Genomic DNA, 23,190 nt, shown 5'->3' on the forward strand with positions numbered 1-23,190 from the left:
AATGAAAGGAATAGCTTTTTTAAATGCAGTAAGTGGTCATGATCAGGAACTTACTGCCTACGAAGGTGGTGGAATCAATGAATGATTTCAAAAGGAAATGGATGGGCACTTGAGACGAATAATTTAACAGGGCTGCAAGGTTGTTGGGGGTGGTTGGGGGCTCATGGGACTGATTGGATCGTTCTACAGAGAGCCCAGGGTGACCCAGGACTGCCTGGTATTTGAGGTGCTTCTCTGAACTAGCACCCCTCATGTCCTTGCAGGAAAGTTCACTCGTGCGGTTGGAGAGGATTTAAACTAAACTGGCAGGGTGTTGGACTACAGGTGATTGTGAAAAGTACTATATAGGAGCACAAGTCTTTTTTTTTGATTGACACTCCATATTCAAGAACCTCATCGGTTTGAAAACCTGCCATTTCCCCCTCAGTCTTCTCTCTGTACCTACCCTCACGTTTCATTGTTGAGTTCCCTTATCATTTTAGTAGCTCTTCTTTAACTTTTCAGCTGCCTATAGTGAGGGTTTGAGAACCTGAGATTATACTGATGCCTTAAGGGATCTACTACCTGACTGCCACACGCCTTTCTAGTCATTGCCAGTAGTCCTGTAATTTCTCTTCTTATATTGTTGAGTGCATGACTTCACATCCTTAATCTAAACTAAACAGCATCTCCTATTGTTTTCCCACCTCTACAAAGAAGTAACAAATTTAGTGCAGCTGTCCTGTGCAATCCAAAGGTCAGCCACCTGAGACTTAATATCTGCCCACCATTTTCAGAGTAAAGGAAGGTGTCAGTTAGTTATCAGGCAAGACAGCAAACAAACTGAATTGGAAACCATTTCTCAAATTTCCTTCCTTGTTCACTGCAAATTTTGTCAACATGGCAAAAGCTGCTTAAACAACCTGTAAATGTGTAAGATTGTAGGAAATATCCAAGTACAAGGAAAAGACCTTGATTTGGCTGAAAACAATAGAAATGCAAAATCAGTTACGTAAAAGCGAAAGAAACTCTGCTGCAGGCAGATATGGAAGCATCAATTTTGTGGTGCAGAACCTTATGATAGATATATGGTTTTCATCTGAAAATTAGTAGCTCTGACTTCCCAGTCCAAGTGAACCTCCGATCCACACTTCCAGTGAGGGTCTGGAGTAGAACCATGCTGACCTTAGCCTACAAAGTAAGAGAAGTGGAACTGACAATACCAAGCAATGCATGTGGACTTTCATGAGGGACAATGGAAGTGGAAGCTGAAGTGAAAGCAATGGTGAGGAAAAGTCCATTCCGCTTTCTTGGAGATATTAGCCCCAGATTATTCACCATTTTCAATCACTGAACAAAAGAGTTTTTTTCCACTTAAGTGATTCATTATAATGGTTTATAAATGTGGAGTAAGTTAAGTGTTTTCTATTCATCTTTCCGCTCCCATTTTCAGTTTTAACAGTGGAGTAAACAAAAGGGTTTCCAGTAGCTTATCCCTTCTCTTTGGCAGTCTTTAGTTTCCATCTTGTGAGACAATGATTTGCAACTTCATGGTCAACTCTTTGTTAAGCATCATCTGGTATGCCTCAGGAGCTCCAACCTAGCATGACAGTCTCTGCCGCATTTGCTGCAGATGAAGACTAGTGGTCATTGGGTTTTCTCTGGGCCCTCTTCTCAGCCAGATAAGCTTTCTGTTTCACCCTGCCTCTTCTAATGGCCATCCAAAGGTCAAAAACATTGACAGAGACAGCTGGGAAAGTCACCAATGTCGCCAAATTCATTTCTCACTTGCGGTTGTCCTTGTAGCGGAAGTATGGACATCCATCAGGACATGACTCAGTGACCAATTCAGCATGCAGTAGGTCTTTGGGTATATGGCTGCCATCCATCTGATGAGCATAGCCGATCCATTGCAGATATCACTGGCCAGTTGGGGAGATGGTGCCGTAGTGGTAATGTCGCTGGACTAATAACCCAAAGGCCCAGGCTATTGCGCTAGGGACATAGGTTCAAACACCGCCATGGCTGCTGGTGGAATTTAAATTCAGTCAATAAAATCTGGATTATAAAGCTAGTCTCTGTAATGGTGATCATGAAACTAACAATTGTTGTAAAAACCCAACTGATTCACTAATATCTTTTAAGGAAATCTGCCATCCTTACCTGGTCTGGCCTACAGCAATGTCGTTGAATCTTAACTGCCCACTGAAATAGCCTAGTAAGTCAGTCAATTCAAGAACAATTAGGGATGGGCAACAAATGCTGGCCTTGTCAGCGACACCCACAACCCATGAAAGAATAAAGAAAAAAAGTAACAAGTGTATGCTGATAGATTTAGTACAATCCAGGAAGGTACCATACAGTCCTCTTTAAAATAATCTGTGTATTCAACCACACAAAGTAATTTAAAGGTACTGCATACAAATGAACAGGCCACTCACAATAAAAAAGATTTAGAAGGGACATTGTTCAGTAGCACCTGGGTGTCAGCCACATGAGTGAACCATGGCACCAGAAGAGTTAACCTAATTCAAATAGGTTTCATAATTGAGGGCAAAGAGAGGAAGAAAAAAGAAAACAAACATCAATGTGTGCACATGCAAGAGTGCAGCTGCAGTTTCATCAAACACACAGATGTTGAAAAGCACGAATGAGGCTCATCTTTCTTAAGTCTATATATAAAAAGAATTTCCATTTATATAATGCTTTTCACAACCTCAGAATGTCCTCGTGTTTTACAGCCAAAAACATACTTTTCTGAAGTTTAGTCACTACAGTAGGAAACATAACAACCAATTTGTGTACAGCAATTTGTGTACTCCTGCTCCTAATTCATATGTTCGTATTTTCATATGTATGGGCTACAGTGGTTCAAAATGGTGACATTCTGAAGAGAGAAGGGATTGAGAGACGCTGTGAGAAATGGTAAGCAGAGTTGATATTAATCAAAAAGACTTGTTGATCCTAATGGCTTTGCCCTGTTCTAACAAATTCCTGATGTTAGGGCTATGGGTTCGTGGGGCGAGGAGTGTGTACCTTGCAAACACGGGCCACTCTGGGAACTCGCACTGCTTTGTAGTATTCAAACTCCCGGGCACTCTCACTGAAGAAGAAGTAGAGCTTGTCATCGTTACCGCTGCCCTCATCTGCTTTGACAAATGTCGATCCCACAAATTCTGGATCTGAGGAGAGAGATGGAGTTAGATCAGTAACTGACAACTTAAGCAACAATGTGCTTGTTTAACATTTACTGAATGTATACATATAATGAAGCAGAACATCTCACTAATTTACATTAGTACTGCAGGTGGAATTTCACAACAGAAATGTTTTTATAATACTGAAAGCAAATTCCACCGAAGCCTCATGCAGTGTTCCTCCCTCATATCCTGAAGTTACTGCCCCACTTTCCCAAATATCCTCGCCTCCAAAAAGTGCAAGCTAATGGACTTACTTGTTTCCAACATTGGGATCATCCATTCAACTGCCTCTTGTCACATTTCTCTCTTCCCAGCTCACCAAGCTAAACCATCTACTTCCAACCTCCATAATATAATCTGTGTCCATCCCTACTTCAGCGCATTTGCTGCTGAAACTCTAATCAATGCTTTTATTACGTCCAAATTCAACTATCCCAATGCTCTCCTGGACAAACACCCAACTTCCACTCTTCAGTTCATCCAAAGTTCAGCTTTCTGTATTCAGACGCACACCTATTGCTATTCACTCATCACCCCATGCTTGCTGAACTGCACTGGCTCTTGGTGCAGCAATGCCTCAATTTTAAAATGATTACCTTATATTCAAATCTCTTCATGGCCTCTCCCTTCCCTGTCTCTGTAACAATGTTCAGTCCTACAACTACCCAATAACTTTACATTCCTCCCATTCTGGTCTCTTGTGCAATCCTGATTTCCTTCACTCCACCATTGGTGGCTGTCTTCAGAGGCCCTAAGCTCTGGAATTCCCTATCTAAGCCCCTCCCCTCCTTTATATCACTCATTAAAACCTACTTCTTTGAGTAAACTTTAGGTTACCTGTCTTAATATGTTCTTACGTGGCTCAGATCAAATTTTGTCCTACACACCTGTGAAGCACCTTGAGGTTTTATGTTAAAGAATCTATTAAAGTTAGGACTGATTTTAAATTTTAGTGATGGCAGGAGAAAGAGGCTGCTATCAGTATAGCCAACACTAATATTTTGTTGTCCTTGTGCTTCAATCTGACATTTTCACCTGATAAGTTAAGATGCATATCTCCAGACTAGCATCAGTCGTTCTCTCTGCTATAGTCACCATCCTGACTTGGAAATATATCGCCGTTCCTTCATTGTCACTGGGTCAAAATCCAGGAACTCCCTCCCTAACAGCACTGTGGGTGTACCTATAACATATGGACTGCAGAGGTTCAGCACCACCTTCTCAAGGATAATTAGAGATGGGCAATAAATGCTGGCCTAGTCAGCACATCCCGTGAACGAATAAAAAAAATATCACCAATGAATTGACTTTTGGCCACTCTCCAAATTTTCTTGTCCCACCCTCAATGATGCCTGTTGCTGCTGGGGCCAGAAAATCCTGCCCGTAGTATTGGAATTAATGGGGCAGTGGCAAGTTGGAAATAAAATAGGCTAAATGAAAAAAACAAACAGTAATGGTAAATTGTTGTTTTTTTGGACTGGAGAGAAAAATACTGCGACATTGCACTAGGTTTTTATTGAATCAAGGAATAGTACAACACAAAAGGCCATTCAGTTGAGTGTTTTGTAATACAGAACTTGAATGTTGTTGAAAAGAGAGATGTTGTTAAAGCTTTTCATCTTGGATTCATCGGGACAAATGCAAGAATGCCAAATTTCAAATGATCACAAGAACTGATGCTACAGATCGAATATCCTTTATCTGTAAATCCAAAAACCAAACGGATCCAAAAACTCTTTTGAACCTCATCGACCTTTAGCGCTGGAAGCTTGTGAACCAAGCCAACACAAACTTCGCTGACCACATCCGACCTTTATTATTCAGTGGTACATCTTACTTTTCTGGCCATTTTATTGACTTTAACCTACAGCGAGCCTAAGCTTAGGCCATTGTAATGCAAGGACTATATGCGGTGTCCGAAAATCAAAATTATCTGAAATCCAAAAAGCAAGAGAGTGCCCCGAGAGTTTTTGACAAAGGATACTTGACCTGTACAGAAGAGAGGGTGCTGACTGATTGGCAAGGTGATTCCGATTGGCTGTGGCGTTGCCATGGGAAGGCAGCAGATGCCTGGGAACATCACAACCTGCAAGTTCCCCTCCAAGCCACACACTATCCTGACTTGGAATTATATTGTCATTCCTTCTCTGTCGTTGGGTCAAAATCCTGGAACTATCTTCCTAACATTGTGGAAGTACTTACATTACTGAGACTGCAGTGGTTCAAGAAGGCTGGTTACCACCACTTTTTCAAGGGCAATAAATGCTGGCCTAGCCAGAGATGCCCACGTCCCATGAAAGAATAAATTAAAAAAAACCTCTTCCCTGCTCATTTAGGCACAGTATTTATGTGGTTCCTCAGTTAAGTTGCTTGCCAATGATAACCATAACCCCAAGCCCCAACCGGTCATTAATGGTGGAGAATTCAGTGATGGCAATATCAATCAGAGGTACTTTGATTACCTCTTGTTGGAGACAGTCATTACCTGGTACTTGTGCGTTTCACTTATCAGACCAAACCTGAATGTTGTTCAGGTCTTGCTGCATGAGGACATGGATTTCTCTGCTGAGGAGATAAGAATGGAACTGAACACTATAGAATCATCAGCAAACATTCCCACTTCTGACTTTATGATGGAAGGAAGGTCATTGATGAAGCAACTGATGCAGTTTAGGCCTAAGATATTGCCTTGAGAAGTTCCTGCAACAAGGTGGAGTTGAGATGTTTTGTCTGCAACAACAACCATTATTTAGGTATAACTTCAGCTAGTGGAATGTTTTTCCCATGATCCTCATTGACTTCAATTGTGCGAGAGCTTGTGATACTGCCTTGATTGCCTTGATGTCAAGGGCAGTCACTCTCACTTAATCTACAGAATACAACTCTTTTGTATGAACCAGGGACGCAATGATGGCAGTCTTAGTGAACCCAAATTGTATATTGGTGAGCAGGTTATTAGTGATTAAGTGCTGCTTAATAGGGCTCTGAATGACATCTTCCATCACTTTTCTGTTCGTCGTCTGACCGATGGCATGGTAATTGATGGATTGGATTTGTCCTGCTATTCGCAGGTAGGACATATTTGGGCAATTTTCCACTTTGTCATGTAGACGCTAATGTCGTAGCTGTACTGCACATTTTGGCTAAGGTCTCGTCTAGTTCTGCAGCAAACACCTTCAGCATCACAGCCAGGAAAGGGTTGGGGCCAGTGCTCCTGCTAAGCTGTGCGGGTGCACGGCCATGTAGCAGCCTGAAAAGTACCACAGAGACCTTGCTCTGTGATTAATAACGTGCACAATCGCACAAAAAAATTTAATGCTGCATACAGCAGCTAAATTTTGAAGGGTAGATTAGTCAGGGCCCATAGTCTTTGCTGTATACAGAGGAATCCACCACTTCTTCATAATCATGGTAAAATGAATCAATTGGCTGAAGACTGGCTTCTGCGCTAGTGGCAATCTCAGGAGGAGGTTAAGTGACACTTGACACTTCTGGCTGAAGGTGGTTACAAACATTTTGACCATGTTTCTTACACTTATGTGATGGGCTCCACCATCACTGAGGATGGGAATGTTCATGAACCCCCCTCCTACGGTGTCCACCACCATTCCTGTCAGGATATAGCAGGACCACAGAACCCTGATCTTATCTGTTAGTTATGATATCTTTTAGCTTGCAGCTTCTGCTGTTTATCATGCATGTAGTCCTATATTGTAGCTTTACCAGGTTGGCGGTTCATTTTGAGGTAGTCTGGCACTGCATCTGGCATGTTTTTCTATATTGTTCTTTGAATTGCTTGATGGTAATGATACAGTGAGGGATATTTTGGGCCTTGAGGTTAATAATTGTGGTGCGATGCAATCGTGCTGCAGCTGATGCCCCAAAGCTGCCCATTTTTGAGCTACTAGGCTGTCCTGAATCCATCTAGTTTGACATGGTGGTGGTGGTGCCACACAAAAGCCATGAAGGTGTCCAAAAGGACTCTGTAGTGGTCACTCCTGCTAGTACTGACATTCTCAGATATACCTCCGACAGGTTGACTTGTGGGATCAGGTAGGTTTTTCCCTTGTGTTGGTTTTCTCACGACCTACCCTCATGCCCAGTTTGACATCTACATCTTTCGGACCTGGGCACCTCAGTAAGCAGAGCTACTACCTATCCACTCTTGTTGATGGACACTGAAGTCTCCAACCCAGCACACATTCAATGCCCTCAAATATTTTATTTATCTACCCCAAGTACATTCTGTGCTATTGTTTTTGGAGCAGAGAAAGTTAAACAGGATCCAAGCTGGTTGGTGAAGCAGAAACTAAGATACAGAGCTATTCACAGAGAGTGTTTATTGACTTTAGTGTCAGCTCTCCTCCCACACACCCAGTGTCCCAGCTATCCTGTATTTAGAGAATACTACAATAAATAAATAGACAAATTAACAAATTAAAGTGATAGCCCCACCTCCTATTTATACGTTCAAAATACTTAATTAAACAAAGCCCTTCACCTGCGTTTCCTAACAATATAATTAACACACCATTAAGAAAGGTTAAGGAGAGATTTAATAAAGGTGTTCAAAAACATAAAGGGTTTGGATAGAGTAAATAAGCAGAAATTGTTTCCAGTGGCAGAAGTATGGATAACCATAGGTCACAGATTTACAGAAGTTGGTGAAAGAACCAGAGGTGATGCGAGGAGATTCCCCCCACACGCTGATTTGTTACATTGGGAATGCACTGCCTGAAAAGCTGGTGGAAGTAGATATAATAGCAACTTTCAAAAGGGAATCGGATGAATACTTGAACGGGAAAAATAAAACTTTAGAGCCAAGGGAACGAGCAGGGGATAGCTCTTAGAAAGAGCCGTGTAGCATACGCCTTCTTCTGTGCTATATATATTACTGCATGAGTGTGGAGGGATGAGATCAAACAAACCAGAAGAGCCACCTCATCCTGTTGCTATCTTAGAGGTGAGTCATTTTGACACCAAATAAGGACTCTGCAAGCTATAATGCACTTGTCTGCTCGTCAGCTGCCATGAAAGTCAAATATCAGTAAACCAGAAAACCAGATGTAATGCTCTAACTTATCTCAATTCAGTTGACAGAGTTAAAACATGCATTGGAATGAAAACTTTTAATGATATCTAAACAGATGCCATTTATAAGTATACTGTATAAATGACAGGATTCTTTTGTTTTGAGTGCTGCATTCTTTCACTCCAAAGGACTTGACATGAGTGCTGCACAGCATGTGGTCCCTGCATCATGGCTGCTCCAAATAACTGGCAAAACAAAAACAGAATTACCTGGAAAAACTCAGCAGGTCTGGCAGCATCGGCGGAGAAGAAAAGAGTTGACGTTTTGAGTCCTCATGACCCTTCGACAGAACTTGAGTTCGAGTCCAGGAAAGAGTTGAAATATAAGCTGGTTTAAGGTGTGTGTGTGGGGGGTGGAGAGATAGAGAGACAGAGAGGTGGAGGGGGTTGGTGTGGTTGTAGGGACAAACAAGCAGTGATAGAAGCAGATCATCAAAAGATGTCAACGACAATAGTACAATAGAACACATAGGTGTTAAAGTTAAAGTTGGTGATATTATCTAAACGAATGTGCTAATTAAGAATGGATGGTAGGGCACTCGAGGTATAGCTCTAGTGGGTTTTTTTTTTTAATAATGGAAAAGGAAAATCTTTATAATTTATTGGGAAAAAAAAAGAGAAGGGGGAAACAGAAAGGGGGTGGGGATGGGGGAGGGAGCTCACGACCTAAAGTTGTTGAATTCAATATTCAGTCCGGAAGGCTGTAAAGTCCCTAGTCGGAAGATGAGATGTTGTTCCTCCAGTTTGCGTTGGGCTTCACTGGAACAATGCAGCAAGCCAAGGACAGACATGTGGGCAAGAGAGCAGGGTGGAGTGTTAAAATGACAAGCGACAGGGAGGTTTGGGTCATTCTTGCGGACAGACCGCAGGTGTTCTGCAAAGCGGTCGCCCAGCTTACGTTTGGTCTCTCCAATGTAGAGGAGACCACATTGGGAGCAACGAATGCAGTAGACTAAGTTGGGGGAAATGCAAGTGAAATGCTGCTTCACTTGAAAGGAGTGTTTGGGTCCTTGGACGGTGAGGAGAGAGGAAGTGAAGGGGCAGGTGTTGCATCTTTTGCGTGGGCATGGCGTTGTGCCATAGGAGGGGGTTGAGGAGTAGGGGATGATGGAGGAGTGGACCAGGGTGTCCCGGAGGGAGCGATCCAGTTTGGTCTAAAAGAGACCAATTATTATTTTGTTTTCCTAATCTTTACTTCCCCTCACCCTCCTTCCTAAGACATCAGCCATGGCTTAATCAACAGAGGTCTGTCTCACTGCTGAGTCAGAGGGTAATGGGTTCAAACCGCACAGGCTTAAGCACAAAATCTAGACTGACACTCCAAAGCAGTACTGAAGGAGTGCTGCACTGTCGGAGCTGCTTTCAGATAAGTTGTACACCAAGATCTCAGCTGTTCTCAAGCGAGCATAAGATATCCTATAGCACGGTTAGCAGAAGTTGTCTCTAATTTATCTCTCAACGAAGAGATGACCAGGTCATTGCTACTTGTGGAACCTCGTCGAATGCAAGCAATAATTTTTCATGTGCACGTTAGAAAGTGAGGTTTACAGTCTATATGAAGGTGGATGGCATCACAGACATGGCCTGTCTCCTGTCCTGAAATATATGCACTGACCATGCTGGATAGCAATCTGGAGCAGGAACCTGCCTGACTGCTGTTTCCTCCTTCTTGCTGAAGAACACTGCAGAGCCACAGCAACTCCTGTGCTTTAAGTCAGTCAACTCAACACTCAACATCGAATATTGTTGCTGAGCCTGAGGGCTCCCTGCCTATTACAGGTGGTATATTTACCCACAGTTCTTTTTCACCCTCATCTAAACTTACAGTCAGCAGCCAATCCTGGCAATACTTGTGATCTTATAAGGAAAGGCTGCAGGGGTACCCTTACCAAACTGTCTGAATCTTCTGAGAGCAGAAGAGCCATGTAATTACAATAAGACTTGAACCATAAATAACTTTACTGTATTTTAGCACTAAGCTGACATCACAGTTTCTCTTTTAATAATTGACTGCAACGGAAATCACAATTGCACTAACTCTGCTTGCATTAGGAAGGAACCAGAGGAAAGACAGTAGGCATCAGAGGTGATACAAGACTGGACTGCAATGTACAGGAACCCCGGTAGGCATGTGAGCTTCAAGATGCATCTAGCAAAAACATAAGGAGAATGAAAAGAGCCAGATGGGAGGTGAGAATTTCCTTTTAACACAGAAGTGGGATCTGGAATGCACTGCCTGAAAGAATGGTGGAAACAATTTCAATACAAATTTTTGAAAGTGAATGGGATACATATTTTATAAGGCTATGGAGAAAGAGCAGAGGAGTGAATAGTTCTTTCAAAAAACTGCCAAAGGCAAATCCTTTTGTAGTGTATTAATTTAAGTGACAGCAGATTATGGCTGACAGTGGATTTCAAGAACACGCTGGAGCTGAAAAGAGCATCTTGTCTTAATGCAAAAGTTTACTTAAAAAACATACTCTCTGTTCACAGCAACTTTTTAAGTCGCTTCCAAAAACTGGCCCAATGCTTTCACCATAGACAACAGTCCAATTTCAGGAAAGGGTCCTCAATGTTAATTAACATTTTGCTTTAGGCATCGGCCAAGAAATTACCCCAACCTAATTTGGTGTTTGATGCATTTCCGGCGACTTTGGCACATGGAACCCAGTTAGCTCTGGGAAGCTGGTCCACTTGCTTCATTTCTCACCAGAAAACAATTGCAACAAGTTCCAATTTCTACCCCAATGAATTTGAATCTGTGAGTTAGAAAGACAAAAGTGCTGTAAGGTTTTCAAATTCACTGCTCATTAATTCTGGGCTATGCAAGCAGGGACAAACATTTCGCTCCACTGCTGCCACATACATAACACTACTCAGAGAACAACACCCTGCTAACTTGGCGTAAAAAGAAAATGGCAGGTATGCAATTCTGTGATTCTGTGTGAGCATCTGAGTGGAAAAAGCTGGGTGGAATCTGTCAACAGAAACAGAACTATGTGATGACAGAGAGAGACATAAAGAGAAAGAAGGATCCGCATTTACAACCTCAGGAGATCCCCAAATGCTTCACATCCAATGAAGTACTTTTGAAGTCACTGTTGTAATGTAGAAAACAAGACAGCCAATCTTTACAAAGCAACATTTCACAATCAGTGATGATAATGACCAGATTATCTGCTTTAGTGATGTTGGTCGAGGGATAAATAATGGGATGGACATCAGAAAGAACTCTCTTGGGTCTTCATCAAATAGTGGCATGGGATCTTTTACATTTGCCTTGCTTTAACGTCTCATCTGAAAAATGGCACCCCCAACAGTCAGGTGCTTCCTCAGTACTGCACTGGAGTGTTGCTATCAACTAGAAGAGTGAGGCAGCAAGTGCATGGGGACATCAGTACTTGAAAGTTCATCTCCCAAGTCACACACCATACTGACTTGAAAATATGTCCTTGTTCCATCACTGTCACTGGATCAATATTCTGCAACTTTCTCCCTAACAGCACTACCTACACCACCATACTGTAGCAGTTCAAGTAGGTGGCTTACGGCCATCTTCTCAAGGGCAATTAGGGATGGGCAATAACTGCTTACCAGTGATGCCAACATCCCAAAAATGAGAACCTGAACCCAAGACTTCTGACTCAGAATGTTCTAAAACACCAAATGACAGTTAGTAAGCAAGAGTTCCTCAAATATGGTAACCACTTTCATAATGGTACAAATAGCGGGTTTTGTAATTTACAGCTATATTTTGAAATGCTGGAGGGAGATGTAAAGTACTGTTTACTCATACTTATAGTTAACTCATTTTCAGAAGACCTGGTACTTAATTTCATAACGGTAGAACACTGGAGAAACACTCGGCACAGCTATTTCCATGAAGTCAATTACGTCGCCTCTTGTATGCAAGGTTTTCTTATTTAGTCCATTTTCTCCCTTCTAATCATAAAGATGCTGACTCACAAAGGAATACAGTTACAAAGGTGAATACCACTTTGTGGAAGCCCTAACCAAGCACTCAACCATCGTGTGTGAATGAAGGAAATGATTGTCTGAGAAGTATTCGACTGTAGGAGGTATCACCATAGGTTCTCATCCAATATCCAGATATGTACACTTAGCATTAGTCATGAATCAGAAAAACATAGGAGTAGGTGCACTGACTTCTACCTCGCAGAGGCTGAGCATCAACTCGCAGACACTTCCTCCTACCTCTCCCTGGACCATGACCCCACCACTGAACATCAAGCCATTGTTTCCAGGACTGTCACTGACCTCATCGCCTCTGGAGATCTTCCTCCCACAGCTTCAAACCTGATAGTCACCCAACCTTGGACGGCCCGCTTCTACCTCCTACCCAAAATCAACAAACAGGACTGTCCGAGCAGACCGATCGTGTCGACCTGTTCCTACCCCACGGAACTCATTTCTCACTATCTTGACTCCCTTCTCTCGCCCCTTGTCCAGTCCCTTCCCACCTACATCCGTGATTCCTCTGACACCTTACATCACATCAACAATTTCCAGTTCTCTGGCCCCAACCACTTCCTCTTCACCATGGGCGTCCAATCCCTCTACAACTCCATCCCCCACCAGGATGGTCTGATGGCTCTCTGCTTCTTCCTCAAACAAAGGCCGGAACAATCCCCATCCACCACTGCTCTCATCCGTCTGGCTGTTCTCACACTGAACAATTTTTCCTTTAACTCCTCTCACTTCCTCCAAATATAAGGTGTGGCTATGGGTACCCGCATGGGCCCCAGCTATGCCTGTCTCTTTATGGGGTATGTGGAACATTCCTTGTTCCAGTCCTACTCCGGCCCCCTCCCACAATTCTTTCTCCAGTACATCAATGATTACACTGGTGCTGCTTCATGCTCTTGTCGGGACCTGGAAAAATTTATTAATTTTGCTTCCAATCTCCACCCCTCCATCATTTTCACATGGTCCATCTCTGATACTTCCCTTCCCTTCCTTGACCCTCTCTGTCTCAACTTCTGGTGATAGACTATCCACCAATATCCATTTCAAGCCTACCGACTCCCACAGCTACCTCGACTACAGCTCCTCACACCCTGCTTCCTGTAAGGACTCCATCCCATTCTCTCAGTTCCTTCGCCTCCGCTGCATCTGTTCTGATGATGCTACTTTCAAAAACTGTTCCTCTGACATGTCCTCCTTCTTCCTTAACCGAGGTTTTCCACCCATGGTAGTGGACAGGGCCCTCAACTGTGTCTGGCCCATCTCCCACGCATCCACCCTCAAGCCTTCTCCTCCCTCCCAGCTACATGAAAGGGCCCCCCTTGTCCTCACTTATCACCCCACCAGCCTCCGCATTCAAAGGATCATCCTCCGCCATTTCCGCCAACTCCAGCATGATGCCACCACCAAACACATCTTCCCTTCACCGCCCCCCCCCACCCGCTGGCATTCCATAGGGATCGTTCCCTCCGTGACACCCTGGTCCACTCCTCCATCACCCCCTACTCCTCCTCCCACGGCACCTCCCCATGCAAACGCAGAAGATGCAACACCTGCCCCTTCACTTCCTCTCTCTTCACCGTCCAAGGGCCCAAACACTCCTTTCAGGTGAAGCAGCATTTCACTTGCATTTCCCTCAACTTAGTCTACTGCATTCGTTGCTCCCAATGCGGTTTCCTCTACATTGGAGAGACCAAACGTAGACTGGGTGACCGCTTTGCAGAACACCTTCGGTCTGTCTGCATGCATGACCCAGACCTCCCTGTCGCTTGCCATTTCAACACTCCACCCTGCTCTCTTGCCCACATGTCTGTCCTTGGCTTGCTGCATTTATCCAGTGAAGCTCAACCCAAACTGGAGGATTAGCACCTCATCTTCCGACTAGGCACTTTACAGCCTTCCAGACTGAATATTGAGTTCAACAATTTTAGATCTTGAACTGTCTCCTCCATCCCCACCCCCTTCCCATTTCTTCCCCTCGTTTTTGTTTTTTCCAATAATTTATATAGATTTTTTCTTTTCCCACCTATTTCCAATAATTTTTAAATGTATTTCCACCATTGTTTATTTCTACCTTTTAGTATTCCCCCACCCCCACTGGAGCTATCTGTACGTTATCTGTCCTGTCTTATACTCTTAATTAGCACATTCCTTTAGATAATATCACCACCTTCAACACCTCTTTGTTCTTTTGTCTATGACACCTTTTGGTTATCTCCACCTATCACTGGCTCTACTTGTCCCACACCACCACGCCCCCCCCCACCCGACCCCCTTAAACCAGCTTATATTTCACCCCTTTCCTAATTTTACTTAGTTCTGTTGAAGGGTCATGAGGACTCGAAACGTCAGCTGTACTCTTCTCCGCCGATGCTGCCAGACCTGCTGAGTTTTTCCAGGTATTTCTGTTTTTGTTTTGGATTTCCAGCATCTGCAGTTTTTTGTTTTTATAAACATAGGAGTAGGCTATTTGGCCACGAGTCTGCTCTGCCATTCAACTGGATGATGGCTGATCTTCTACCTCAATGCTATTTTTCTGCACTATCCCCACATCCCTGATCTTTTTAACACCTAGAAAATATATTCAATGACTGAGCCTTTACGGCCCTCCGTGGTAGAGGATTTCAAAAATTCACCACCCTCTGATTGAAGAAATTCCTCATCTCATTCCAGAATGGCTTACCTCTTATTCTGAAACTGTGTCCCCTAGTTCTAGACCACGCTGCTAGGGGAAACATCATTCCTGCATCTACCCTATCGAGCACTCTAAGAATGTTGCATGCTTCAATTAGAGCATCTCTCAGCCTTATAAACTTGAATATAAGCCCAGTCTTCTCAATCTCTCATTTTACGACAATCTCGCCATTTTAGGAATCAATCTGGTGAACATTCAATTCTACTCCCTCCATGGCAACTATATCCTTCCATATGGATGACCAGAGATATTCAGGTTATGATGAGAAGGAAAAGAGAGGCTTTTAGCAGGTACAAGGGAAGCAAATCAGCAGAGGCATTAGTGGAATAAAGACAGTGCAGGGTGGAGCTTAAGAAAGCAATTCGGGGAGTAAAGAGGGGATATGAGAAAGCTCTGGCTGGTAAAAGCAGGGAAAATCCCAAGATAGTCTATAATTATATCAATGGGAAGAGGATAAGCAGGGAAAGAGTAGAACCCATAAGGGACCAAGGGGGCGATCTATGGATGGAACCAGAGGACATTTCTAGATGTGGAATGAATACTTCACATCCGTCTTCACCCAAGACAATGAGGATGAAGGTATGGAACTCGGGAAGAGAGACTGCGAGGTTCTTAAGCAAATTGATATAGGGAGTGACAAGGTATTGGAGGTGTTGGCAAGCTTATAAGTGGACAAATCTCCAGGTCTGGATGATTTGTGTCCCAGACTGCTAAGGGAGGCAAGGGAGGAGATCGCAGGGGCTCTGACCCAAATTTTTAATTCCTCTATGGCCATGAGGGAGTTGCCAGAAAACTGGAGAACAGCTGATGTGGTTCCGCTATTTAAGGGTTGTAGAGATAAGTCAGGGAACTACAGGCCAGTGAGTCTCACATCAATGGTAGGGAAACTATTGGAGAAATTTCTGAAGGAGAGATCTATTTCTACTTGTAGAGGCAAGGTTTGATCAGGGATAGGCAACATGGCTTTGTCAGAGGGAGGTCATGCCTAACAAATTTCATTGAATTGTTTGAGGAGGTGACCAGGTGTGTAGATGAGGGTAGTGCAGTTGATGTACTTTATATGGATTTCAGCAAAGCCTTTGACAAGGTCCCACATGGGAGACTTATAAAGGAGGCAAATGCACATGGGATATAGGGTAATTTGATAAGATGGATTCAAAATTGGCTTAGTTGTAGGAGGTAGAGGGTGATGACAGAAGGATGCTTTAGTGACTGGAAGTCCAGTGGCGTACCATAGGGATCTGTGCTCGGTCCCCTATAATTTGTCATTTATAGAAACAACATAGAGGACTATGTGGGGGGCAGATGACACAAAGATTGGCTGGGTGGTTAACAGCGAGGTTGAGTGTCTTGGGCTACAGCAAGATATAGACGGGATAGTCAAATGGGCAGATAAGTGGCAGATGGAATTTAACCCTGAAAAGTGTGAGGTGATACACTTTGGAAGGAGTAATTTGACAAGGAAGTATTCAATGAAGGGCATGGCACTAGGAAGTTCTGAGGAACAAAGGGACCTTGGCGTGTGCTTCCATAGATCTCTGAAGGCGGAGAGGCATGTTAGTGGGGTGGTGAAAAAGGCTTATGGGACACGTGCCTTTATCAATCGAGGCATAGATTACAGAAGTAGGGAGATTATGTTGGAGTTGTATAGAACCTTGGTGAGGCCACAGCTGGAGGACTGGTCACCAGTTTTGGTCACCACCTTATAGGGAGGATGTGATTGCACTGGAGGGGGTGCAGAGGAGATTCACCAGGATGTTGCCTGGGATGAAACATTTAAGTTATGAAGAGAGGTTGGATAGATTTGGGTTGTTTTCATTGGAGCAGAGAAGACTGAGGGGCGACCTGATCGATGTGTACGAGATTATGAGGGGCATGGACAGGGTGGATAGGGAGCAGCTGTTCCCCTTAATTGAAGGGTCAGTCACGAGGGGGCGTAAGTTCAAGGTGAGGGGCAGGAGGTTTAGGGGGGATGTGAGGAAAAACTGTTTTACCCAGAGGGTGATGACGGTCTGGAATGCACTGCCTGGGAGGGTGATGGAGGTGGGTTGCCTCACATCCTTTAAAAGGTACCTGGATGAGCACTTGCCACGTCATAACATTCAAGGCAATGGGCCAAGTGCTGGTAAATGGGATTAGATAGGTACATCAGGTGTTTCTCACGTGTTGGTGCAGACTCCATGGGCCAGAGGGCCTCTTCTACACTGTGATTCACTATATGAAGTGCTGAACGTTATGCAATCATCAGCAAACATTCCCACTTCTGACCTTATGATGGAAGGAAGGTTATTGATGAAGCAGCTGAAGATGGTTGGGCTGAGGCGCCTGAGGAACTCCTGCAGTGATGTCCTGGAACTAAGATGATTGACCTTTGTGCTAGCTATGACTCCAACCAGCTGGAGAGTTTTCTCCCTGATTCCCATTCACTCCAGTTTTGCTAGGGTTCCTTGATGCCACATTCAGTCTAATGTTGACTTGATGTCAAGCGCAGTCACTCTCTGCTCACCTCTGGAGTTCAGCTGTTTTGTCCATGTTCGAACCAAGGCTGTAATGAGGTCAGGAGCTGAGTGGCCCTGGCGGAACGCAAACTGAGCAAGTTATTGCAAAGAAGGTGCCCCTTGGAATCACTGTTGATGATCCCTTCCATCGCTTTACTGATGATGGAAAGTAGACTGATGGGGCAGTAATTGGCCGGGTTGGATTTGTCCTGCTTTTTCTGTACAGGACATACATGGGCAATTTTCCACATTGCCAGGTAGATGCCAGTGTTGTAGCTGTACTGGAACAGCTTGGTTAGGGGCACGGCAAGTTCTGGAGCACAAGTCTTCAGTACTATAGCCGGAATATTGTCAGGGACCATAGCCTTTGCAGTATCCAGTGCCTTCAGGTGTTTCTTGATATCACATGGAGTGAATCAAATTGGCTGAGGACTGGCATATGTGATGCTGGGGACCCCTGGAGGAGGCAGAGATGGTTCATCCACTAGGCACTTCTGGCTGAAGATAGTCGCGACTGCTTCAGCCTTATCTTTTGCACCGATAGCCTGATCCCCACATCATTGAGGATGGGGATATTTGTGGAGCCACCTCCTCCAGTGTGTTGTTTAATTGTCTACCCCCATTCACAACTGGAAGTGGCAGGACTGCAGAGCTTAGATCTGACCCGTTGCTTGTGGAATCACTTAGCTCTGTCTATCACTTGCTGCTTATGCCATTTGGCATGCAAGTAGTCCTGTGTTGTAGCTTCACCAGGTTGACGTATCATTTTAGGTATGCCTGCTGTCACCCCTGGTATGCCTTCCTGCAGTCTTCATTGAATCAGGGTTGATTCCCCTGGCTTGATGGTAATGGTGGAGCGGGGGCTTTGCCGAGCCATGAGATTACACTTTGTGGTCGAGTATAATTCTGCTGCTGCTGGTGGCCTACAGTGCCTTATGGTTACCCAGTCTTGAGTTGCTAGATATGTTTGAAATTTATCCCAATTAGCATGGTGGTAGTGCCACACAACATGATGGAGGGCATCCTCAATGTGAAGACGGGCCTTCCTATTGCTTCTTGCACCAATGCTCAGTGGTGGGGAAACTATTGGAAGCAATTCTGAGGGTCAGAATTAATCTACACATGGAGAGGCAGGGATTAATCAAGGACAGTCAGCATGGTTTTGTTAAGGGAAGGTCATGTCTGACCAATTTGATTGAATTTTTCAAAGAGGTGACCAGGTGTGTAGATGAGGGCAATGCATTTGACGTAGTCAACTTAGACTTCAGCAAGGCTTTTGATAAGGTCCTGCATGGGAGACTGATAACAAAGGTAAGAGCCCATGAGACCCGAGGCAATTTGGCAAATTGGATCCAGAATCGGCTGAGTGGCCAGAAGCAGAGGGTGATGGTCGAGGGTTTTTGTGAATGGATGCCTGGGGTTCCACAGGAATCGGTGTTGGGTCCCTTGCTGTTTGTGGTGTATATAAATGATTTAGACTTGAATGTGGGAGGGTTGATCAGTAAGTTCGCAGATGACACAAAAATTGGTGGGGTGGTAAATAGTGAGGAGGATAGCCTTAGATTACAGGAGGATATAGATGGGCTGGTCAGATGGGCTGATCAATGGCAAATGGAATTTAATCTGGATAAATGTGAGGAGATGCACTTGGGCAGGACAAACAAGGCACGGGAATACACGATGAATGGTAGGACCCTGGGAAGTACCGAGGATCAGAGGGACCTTGGTATGCATGTCCACCAGTCCCTTAAGGTAGCAGGACAGGTAGATAAGTGGTTAAGAAGACATATGGGATACCTGCCTTTATTAGCCGAGGCACAGAATATAAGAGCAGGGAGGTTATGCTGGAACTGTGTAAAACGCTGGTGGTTAGGCCACAGCTAGAAGATTGCATGCAGTTCTGGAACCCGCATTATAGGAAGGATGTGACTGCACAAGAGAGAGTGCAGAGGAGATTTAACAGGATGTTGCCTGGGGCTGGAGAGTTTTAGTTATGAGGAGAGATTGGATAGACTGGGGTTATTTTCCCTGGAGCAGGGGAGATTGAGGGGGGACATGATTGAGGTGTATAAAATTATGAGGCGCATAGATAAGTAGACAGGAAGGAACTTTTCCCCTTGGTGGAGGGATCAATAACCAGGGGGCATAGATTTAAGGTAAGAGGCAGGAGGTTTAGAGGCGGTGTGAGGAAGAATTTTTTCACCAAGGGTGGTGGGAATCTGGAACTGAAAGGGTGGTCAAGGCAGAAACTTTCATAATGTTTAAGAAGTATTTGGATGTGCACTTGTGATGCCATGGCTTACAAGGCTATGGGCCTGGTACTGGAAAATGGGATTAAAATAGTTAGATACATAAAGTTTGACAGGCGCAGATTCGATGGGCTGAAGGGCCTTTTTCTGTCCTGTAGGCCTCTATGACTTTATGACCTGCATGTTAGCTTTCAATGATTTATGAACAAAGAACCCAGGACCCTTTGGACATCAACACTTCTCAATCTCTCATCATTTAAGAAATACTCTGCATACTTTCCACATTAGATGCCATCTGCCATGTTCCTGCCCACTCACTTGGCCTGTCTAAATCCCCTTGAAGCCTCTATGCATCTTCCTCACAACTCACATTCCCACCTGGTTTTGTATCATCAGCAAACTTGGAAATATTACATTTGGTCCTTACATCCAAATCATTGATATAGATTGTAAATAGCTGGGGGACCAAGCACTGATCCTTGCAGTATCCCAACAAGTCAGGGATGTGATGGAATACTCCCCACTTGCCTGGATGAGTGCAGCTCCTGCAACGCTGAAGAAGCTGGACACCGGCCAGGACAAAGCAGTCCGCTTGATTGGTACCACATCCACAAACATTCACTCCCTCCACCACCGACACACAATAGCAGCAGTGTGTACCACTGCACTGCAAGAATTCACCAAGGCTCCTTCAACAGCACCTTCCAAACCCACAACCACTACCATCTAGAAGGACAAGGGCAGCAGATACATGGGAACACCACCACCTGGAATGTCCCCTCTCAAGTCATTCACCATCCTGCCTTGAAATATATCTCTGTTCCTTTACTGCCGCTAAGTCTAAATCCTGCAACTCTCTTCCTAACAGAACTGTGGGTGTACCTACACCACATGGACTACAGCAGTTCAAGAAGGCAGCTCAACACCACCTTTTCAAGGGCAACTAGGGTTGGGCAATAAATGCTGGCCCAGCCAGCAAAGCCCACATCCCATGAATGAATAAAAAAAAGTCACAGCCTGCCAACCTAAGAATGACCTGTTTATTCCTATTCTGTTTTCTGTCCAGTATTCAATTCATGCCAGCATATTACCCCACTCCCACATGCTCTAATTTTGCTTACTAACATCTTGAATGGGGCCTTATCGAAAGCCTTCTGAAAATCCAAATACACCATATCCACTGGTTCCCCCTTATCTATTCTGCTAGTTACGCCCCCAAAAAACTCCAACAGGTTTGTCAAACATGATTTCCCTTTCATAAATCCATGTTGAGTCTGCCCAATTCTACCATTATTTGCCAAGTGTCCAGTTATCACATCCTTTTTAATAGATTCTAGCATTTTCTCTACTACTGATGTCAGGCTAACAGGTCTGTAGTTGCACGTTTTCTCTCTCCCTCTTCTCTTAAATAGTGGAGTTACATTTGCTATCTTTCAATCTGCATGAACCATTCCAGAATCTATAGAATTCTGGAAGATAGCCACCAACATATCCACCATCTCTACAATCACCTCTTTCAACAGTCTGAGTTGTAGATCATCAGGTGTAGGGGATTTATCAACTTTCAATCCATTAATTTTTTTGCATTATTCATTTACTGGATGTGGGCATCACTGGCGAGGCCAGCATTTATTGCCCATCCCTAACTGCCCTTGAGAAGATGGTGGAGAGCTGCCTTCTTGAACTGCTGCAGTCCATGTGGTGTAGGTACACCCACAGTGTTGTTAGGGAGGGAGTTCCAGGATTTTGACCCAGCGAGAACAAAGGAACGACGAAATATTTCCAAGTCAGGATAATGAGTAACTTGGAGGGGAACTTCCAGGAGGTGGAGGTGTTCTCTTCTATCTGCTGCCCTTGTTCTTCTAGATGGTAGTGGGTTGTGGGTTTGGAAGGTGCTGCCTAAGGAGCCTTAGTGAGTTTCCGCAGTGCATCGTGTAGATGGTACACACTGCTGCCACTGTTCGTCGATGGTGAAGGGAGTGAATGTTTGTGGAAGGGATGCCTATCAAGTGGGCTGCTTTGTCCTGGACGGTGTCAAGCTTCTAGAGTGTTGTTGGAGCTGCACTCACCTAGGCAAGCGGAGAGTATTCCATCACACTCCTGACTCCAGTACTACTGTTTTACTAATACTAATTTCTTTCAGTTCCTCATTCTTGCTGGTCCCTTGGTTCTTTGGTTGTCCAGGGAGATTTTTTGCATCTTCCTCTATGAAGACACAGACACAAAGGCCAAAATCTTCCTTTCTGGAGTCTAAACTCTGTGGCGGGCGCTGAAGTGGGAATAATTTCCGCTGGCCTTGCGGGGTGGGGGGGGGCAATACGGCTGACCATGCACAATCTTGCACTGCTTGGCTCGTTTTATATGCATCCTGGAGGGCCTCACCAATTCTTGTCGCATGGGTAAGCAGGAGATCGTCGTCCCCACAGTTAAATCGTGGGATGAAGGTCCAGGTGCCATACTGAAAGGGCATCGGCATAGCCTATCTGTTCCATCTTTGACTAGCCACTGCTCCATGCTACCCGCTAACACATTGTTCCTTCCTTGGTCATCCTCCATGCAGCTTGCACTACCATCACCTGGTCTCAAGCCTAAGCAGGCATTTACAGACTCTCCCCAAAGAGGACAAAGCAGCGGAAACTCAATGTTAATCATGGAAGTCGTCTACTGCATTAGTTGCACGTCACTTACATGCAGTTGTAAAAGTGGATATTCTAATTTCTTACTGGCAGAGAATTTAATTTGGAGGGGAAACTCAATTCTGGTGATTTCCTGTTTTATATGATGCCCTGCATTACCACCACTTTCTGGTGGCTTATAAACAACTCCTACCAATATTTGCTGACCCTTCTGTTTCTTAGCTCCACCCAAAATGATTCGACATTTCAATGTCCCAATTTAAAATCCTCTCTCAATAATGTACTGATCTCATCCTTAGTTAACAGCAATACCCCACCTCCTTTTCATTTTTGCTTAAATGTTGAATAACTTGAACATTCAGTATTCAGCCTTGGTCATCAATCAGCCAAGTCTCCATAATGGCAATTAGATCATACCAGTTTCCTTCCATTTGTGCCATTAATTTATCTACCTTGTTGTAAATGCTGTGTGCATTTGGATAGAATTAGAGTGCCTTTAATTCTGTCTTTTTATTATTTTCACAACCTCTAGCTTTTTCTGCTGGTGCACTCTTAAGTTTGTATGCTCTATCCATTCCTGCCATAGTCAGATTATCAATTCCCTCGCTCTCTTACCTTCTTCTTTCTCTTTATCATATCTTCCCTCACTTGATCCTTCACCGCCACTATTTAGTTTAAAGCTCTCTCTACCATCTTAATTATAGGACTCACCAGAACACTGGTCTCAACACAGCTCAGGTGAAGACCATCCCAACGGTACAGCTCCCACTTTCCCCAGTAATGGTCCAGTGCCCAACCCATTTCTCCCACACTAATATAAAATAAAAACAGAAAATGCTGGAAAAACTCAGCATGTCT

General features: G+C 44.2%; 1 protein-coding gene across 1 annotated transcript in view; it reads right to left on the reverse strand.

Annotated features, from left to right (window-relative positions):
• The window catches only part of sema4f (sema domain, immunoglobulin domain (Ig), transmembrane domain (TM) and short cytoplasmic domain, (semaphorin) 4F), a 262,102-nt gene that overhangs the window by 66,446 nt on the left and 172,466 nt on the right, over positions 1–23,190 (reverse strand). The window contains exon 8 of the mRNA XM_041197038.1: positions 3,016–3,161. Coding sequence (XP_041052972.1) covers positions 3,016–3,161 — 146 coding nt within the window. The remainder of the gene's footprint in view (positions 1–3,015; positions 3,162–23,190) is intronic.

This window comes from Carcharodon carcharias, chromosome 1 (genome assembly GCF_017639515.1).
Source record: "Carcharodon carcharias isolate sCarCar2 chromosome 1, sCarCar2.pri, whole genome shotgun sequence".
NCBI lineage: Eukaryota > Metazoa > Chordata > Chondrichthyes > Lamniformes > Lamnidae > Carcharodon > Carcharodon carcharias.